General features: G+C 37.4%; 1 protein-coding gene across 1 annotated transcript; it reads left to right on the top strand.

Moving 5' to 3' along the window:
• Nucleotides 1-3,887: 3,887 nt before the first annotated feature.
• On the top strand, nucleotides 3,888-5,504 carry LOC125829127 (uncharacterized). The gene is made up of 2 exons (XM_049508389.1): nucleotides 3,888-4,599; nucleotides 4,693-5,504. Exons 1-2 carry the CDS (start codon nucleotides 3,888-3,890, stop codon nucleotides 5,502-5,504), a joined length of 1,524 nt encoding a protein of 507 aa, XP_049364346.1.
• The last annotated feature ends 507 nt before the right edge of the window (nucleotides 5,505-6,011 follow it).

The following is a 6,011-nucleotide window of genomic DNA, read 5'->3' as shown; positions in this document are numbered from 1 at the left end:
TTTTTGTGAGAAAATAATTTCAAAGTTACTTTGTCATAAATGCTAATGGGAATCTTTCATTTGTCTCCTCTCTTTAATCACATCAGCCCACCGTATCTGTATCATCCTTTGAACTTCCTTCCACATGTTCAATAAAAGTATTTATAAATAAGTTGAGATTGAAAAATAAGTTACTCTTTTACCATTTTTAAGATAATTGTTATCACGTATCCCTAAATATTTGGCTTAATCTTATATTACGGTTAGATTTTGAATTTAACTATTTTCATCAAAGTAAATATTTCAATAATAATTTATTTAGCTTTATTTGTTTAGATTTTGAAGTTTTTTTTCCACCTCAAATTTAAAATACCGATTTTTTTTTATATATAATAAATTTTACAACTTGTTTATACGTGGGCACTTTTATATATATAGTTTAAAATAATTAAAATTAAAAATATGATAAATTCCCACAAAATAAGGAATCACACATGTCATTTAAGTTTTGTTAATGTTAAAACTTTTAAAAAAATTAAATCGTTTATTTTCTTTACAACTCACGTTAATTTTAAATAAAAAAATTAATTAAATTTTAATTTTTTGGTTTAAGGTGCTTATGTGATAGATTTTGTCTTTCATACTGTATATAAATAGATAGATTTAATCTAATTTTAAATTTATAATGATTAAATTAAAGTGTTAACTTATCCGTTCTTTAAAATTTTAAGTAAATTTTAATTTCTAAGTTTAAGGTGCTTATGTGATAGATTTGGTCTTTCTTACTATCTAGTATCTATAAATAGATAAATTTAATCTAATTTCAAATTTATAATAACTAGACGTGTTGCCCGTGCGCTCACGGGCCCAATATATATTAGACGATAAATGTCACAAATACTATTAGGTGGTAAATTAGTTAAAGAAGACGATTGTGCTGCCTATGTGATGTATGCATATTATTTCCATAATTACATTTTTTTAACGGAAGATGGTTTCCACATATTGCAAAACAGATGATGGTGGCAGTCATCTTGTTGTCACGCTGTAGTTGACAAAATACCTGTAGTTGAGAGAAGTGCTGTAATTTATGGATGTAGTGTGTAGTAAGAATGAAGTATGATTAGCTGTGGCGTACCTTATCTTGTTAAAGCATCGACATTGTGCATATTCTTGTTCAAGTTTGTTCAAAAGGCAGTGAATGTTTCATCATTTCAGCCACGCCCTCGATGGATTTTGAAAGAATATATGATCAAGCACAATTAGGAGTAGATCATATTTAAAATTAGTCGGAGGCTTGGAGCTATTAGGTCTGCTGTGTGAAGTTGTTCAAAGCCAAGTTTGAGAATTGACAGAGAACACTTCCAATTGTAGTTGATAGTTGGCTGGTGACATGAAAATGTATTCAAAAACCATATATCATTTTCCATAAGCCCAAATCATATCGTGCAGAGCATCCAAAAGAGGAAAAGGTCCAAAAGAAGAAAAACACTATGTATACACAAGCTGTAAAATAGAAGTCAAGAACACATATTGTAATAGTTTTGGATCTTGTAACCCGCAAAAAGTTAGTACAACAAACCTGAGGCTTCCCGAATAATAGAAAGAAAAGGGAAGGATAGCATATAGGTCCTTACTTTTAATCATAATTGATGTGCTATGAAATTGTGGCACATTTGACGCTTAAGAACTATGAACTAACACTGGAATTAAGTGAAATTTTGTACTATTTGATAGGTTTGTTGAATGTGTAGGAAAAAGTCTGGTTGGTATAGAAAATGGAAAAGAAGCTGCAAAATGATGATGGCTGAAGTAAAGTTCACGGTCAACTTCACGGACCGTGACTTCCATTACGGTCCGTGGTTGAGCTCGTGAAAGTGAAGCAGTGTTGACCTTGAGAAGATGAAGAGGAGTAATAACAAGTGACAACCACGGAAGGTCCCACGGGCCGTAGCTTTTACCACGGACTGTGGTACCTACCGTGGAGTTGAACCAGTGTGAAAGAAAGGAAGTTGGCAAAATGTTGGAATCCAAGTGAAGACCACGGACACCATCACGGGCAGTGGCCCTCGCTACGGACCGTGGTGCAGTTCGTAGTCCTTGTTCCAGTGAGTATCATTGAAGACCCAAACTTTGGGAAGACCACGAAAGGCTTCACGGACCGTGAAGCCTTTGACTGGTCGTGGTAGTAACCGTGAAAGTTCCTGACAATTCAGTCCTAGTTTGATTAGGAGTCACTTTTAACATGTCGTGGTAGTAACCGTGAAAGTTCCCGACAATTCAGTCCTAGTTCGATTAGGACTCACTTTTAACATTCTAGTTTTGAACTACTTTAGGTCATTTTTGAAGGATTATTCATTATCTTACGTTTTACGACTAAGAACACAGTATTTTTCTTAGTATTAGATTTTGGATTCAGATTATTCTGATCAGTTTAAAGTTTGGATTTCGATTATCAGATTATCAAGTGGTTGTTGATTTACTAATTATTTTCGTAAGTATTTCTTAACATGTTTTCATTATCCAGTACTGATTCTTTACTTGAAAACATGAGTGGCTAAATACCATGGCTGGGTGTGTGGGATCTATGACGATATTCCAGTTGCGATTCCGTAAAACGAGTAAAAGATAGTCTTTGTTTACAACCTGCAGTTTACAGCTTTCATTATCATTTCAGTTTATTAAGTGCATGCTTTAGACAGGCATGTATCTAGTGTTTGTTTGAGAGAAAAGCACCAGTTAGGAAAAAGCTAAACTAAGTTAATGCATTGGAATTAAAGTTGGAGTTCGAGAGAAGAGATCTTTAACACCATATCAAATTAAGCGAAGTCCAATATTGATAACACTTTATGTTTGGAAGAATTAGAGTAAATATTATCTGATTAGGCTGAGAAGCGTTAGATTAATTCAACTCGCAAAGATTCTGTAAACATTGACTTATCTGACATTCACATTTCAGGAGAGCATTATAATTGATGTCATAGTGAACACAAAACATGGTTTCTTTAAATTAACTGAATTAACTTACAACAAGATTGCTTGTGAATTGTGTATCTAAGTTTTGACTGCAAGTGTTGGTCGTAAAATACATTTCAATCAACCCAATTTACTTTCCGTGTTATTTGTTTAGGAAATAGTAATGACAATTGAGTAAACGCGACAGGGAAACTTTATCTGTAAAGAAATTCTCTGTGGGATCGAGCTCAATTGTAGTTGAGTTCTGTAAATTGGCAACGACCGTTTACACTTCTTATTTGGAGTGTAAGTTTGGACGTATCAAATTTTGGCGCCGCTGCCGGGGAATTTCTATTCAGAAGTGTTTTACTAGCTTTTATTCGATTTGTAGTTATATTTCCTAATTTAACATTTTGTTCTGTGTTTGTGTCTCTTTCAGGTGAGTATTACTGTGTATGCCAAGAACCAGGAGTAAATGAGCTCCATTGATCCCTTACAACTCAAAACTCGAAAAGACTCTTCGAGAAATGGTGAATGCACAAGAATTGGAGGCACAAAGACAAAGGTTAAGACTAGAAGCTGAAGCCGCTGCGAAAGGTGTTCAGCAGAATGGTGGTAACAACCAACCTAGGGTGGTAGATGAGAATAGAGGAGTGGATGGATTGATCCATCCCCAGTGCCAACCAATAGCTCTAAGGGGTAAAGCTCAACATCCAGCGCACATGATGTATGATGAAGATGATGCAGATTTGGATGGAGCTGAAGCCACTAGAGCGATAGTGTTACCTGCACTACCTCCAGGTGTTAAGTTCACAATCACCAGCACTATGATTCAATTGTTGAACCTTAAAGGTATGTTTAGGGGTACAGCTGGTGATGATGCGAATCAACACTTGATGAATTTTGTGGCTATCTGTAAGTCATAAGAGATTCTTGGGGTCAACCAAACAACAATGAGATTGAGGTTGTTTGCATTGTCTCTTACTGGAGAGGCGAGTAACTGGTTGAATGAAATGCCAGATGACTCCATCAGAACTTGGAATAAGTTGAAAGAAGCTTTCCTGGAACGATTCTTCCCAGAATCAAAAGAGTTGCAGATGAAGGACGAGATTAGTACACACAAGCAGCTACTAGGAAAAGCAATGCATGATGCTTGGTGGAGGTTCAGCCAAAAGTTGAAGAAATGCCCCAACCATGATCTTACTGAAAGGCATCTTAAACATGCATTTTATAGGTCTCTGAATTATGTTACTAAATATGTTGTTGATGCAGTTTGTGGAGGATCATTTATGAGGAAGTCATTTGCCGAGAGCATACAGCTATTGGATGAGGTCTCAAAGAACAACAGAGCATGGTACACTAGAGATGCAGAGGTAGGAGAGCTTGGGTATACATTTGAGCTTTCAACTAAACAAAGGAAGAGAGAAGAAGAAAGGGACCAAGACAAGGCACATATGAGGACTCAAATAGACCTGCTCACAAAGCACATTGTCGCCAAGTCTGAAAAGGTGAATGTTGTGGGACAGTTGAAAAGGTATGAAGATCCAGATATTGACATTGATGAGGAAGCTAACTATTTGGGGAACCAAGGAGGTTTACATAATTATAACTCTGGAAATCAGGGTTACAATTCTGGAAATGCAGGTCGGAGTTATGCTAGGGATGGTCGGTATTAAAGGCCAGCAAATAGAGATCAAGGAAATTGGCAAAACAGAGATGGGTATAAGAATGATCGCAGTGGTGTATATATACCTCCAGGTAATAGAGACCGGGCGAGTGGTAGTTCTAGCGGGTCTAAGCTTGAGGACATGATGGCTAAGGTACTTCAGAAGATTGAGTCAACCGATGCAGGGGTGAAAGAAATGAGAGGTGACTTCTCGAGCATGAGTCAGTTGGTGGACTCTCACACCACCCCTATTAAAAAAATAGAGCAGCAGTTGAGGCAACTCTCATCCTCACTGAATCAGAGAATGAATGGATCACTACTAAGTGATACCATTCAAAATCCCAAGAAGGACGGACACTGCATGGCCATCGCCACCAGGAGTGGTAAAGTTCTTTCTGATCCTATTTCTGCAGGTACCAAGTATGAACAAGTCTTAGACCAAGCTAGCAGAGAGGAAGATGAGACTATACAGGTAGATGATCTGGAGGAGGCTCAACAGGCTCAACCTAAAGCACAACCTGTGAGAGGAAAAGAGAAAGAGATTCAGAAAGACCTGCCCTTACAGCAGATTCCCAGGCCACCTCCTCATTTCCCTCAAAGGCTCAAAAAGAAAGCTGAAGATGGAAAGTTTACGAAATTCATCACCATGTTGAAACAACTTTCAGTAAACATTCCATTGGTAGAAGCTCTGGAGAAGATGCCAGGATATGCCAAGTTTATGAAAGACTTGGTTACCAAGAAAAGAGTTGTAAGTCATGATTTTTTTAACGATGTTCATCATTGCAATGCCATTGCTACCAGATCTCTGGTTCAGAAAAAGGAGGATCCAAGTGCATTCACAATACCATGCACCATTGGGCCAATCAAGTTTGCAAAAGCTTTATGTGATTTGGGAGTAGCATAAATTTGATGCTTTTAGCCATTTATAAAAAGTTAGGTTTGGGAGTACCAAAACCTACAGCAATGAGGTTGATGATGGCTGATAGGTCAGTAAAGAGGCCGGTGGGAATCTTGTGTGATGTACTGGTAAAGGTGGACACTTTCATCTTTCTAGCTAATTTCGTGATTCTGGATTGCGAAGTGGATTTTGAGGTTCCCATCATCTTGGGAAGACCCTTTTTGGCCACAGGAAGAGCTTTAGTGGATGTTGAGAGAGGAGAGTTGAAGTTCAAACTCAACACAGATGAGGTAAGGTTCAATATTTGCAGGTAAATGAAACAACCACGAGATATGAATGTGATATCTGCAATAGAGATGGTCACTGATGAAGACATGAGAGTACCCATAGAAGAGAGAATGGTCGTTGAAACATTAGCAGCAGTACTGATGAACTTTGATGCTGATTTCCAGTCTGACTATGTAGAGACCATGAATGCCTTGCAGGGTATGGGAGCCTTGCAGGGTATGGGAG

Source organism: Solanum verrucosum, unplaced genomic scaffold (assembly GCF_900185275.1).
Source record: "Solanum verrucosum unplaced genomic scaffold, falcon-dt-bn FXZP01000007.1, whole genome shotgun sequence".
NCBI lineage: Eukaryota > Viridiplantae > Streptophyta > Magnoliopsida > Solanales > Solanaceae > Solanum > Solanum verrucosum.
The sequence above is the reverse complement of the archived record's forward strand: the minus strand, read 5'-3'. Positions and strand labels throughout refer to the sequence as shown.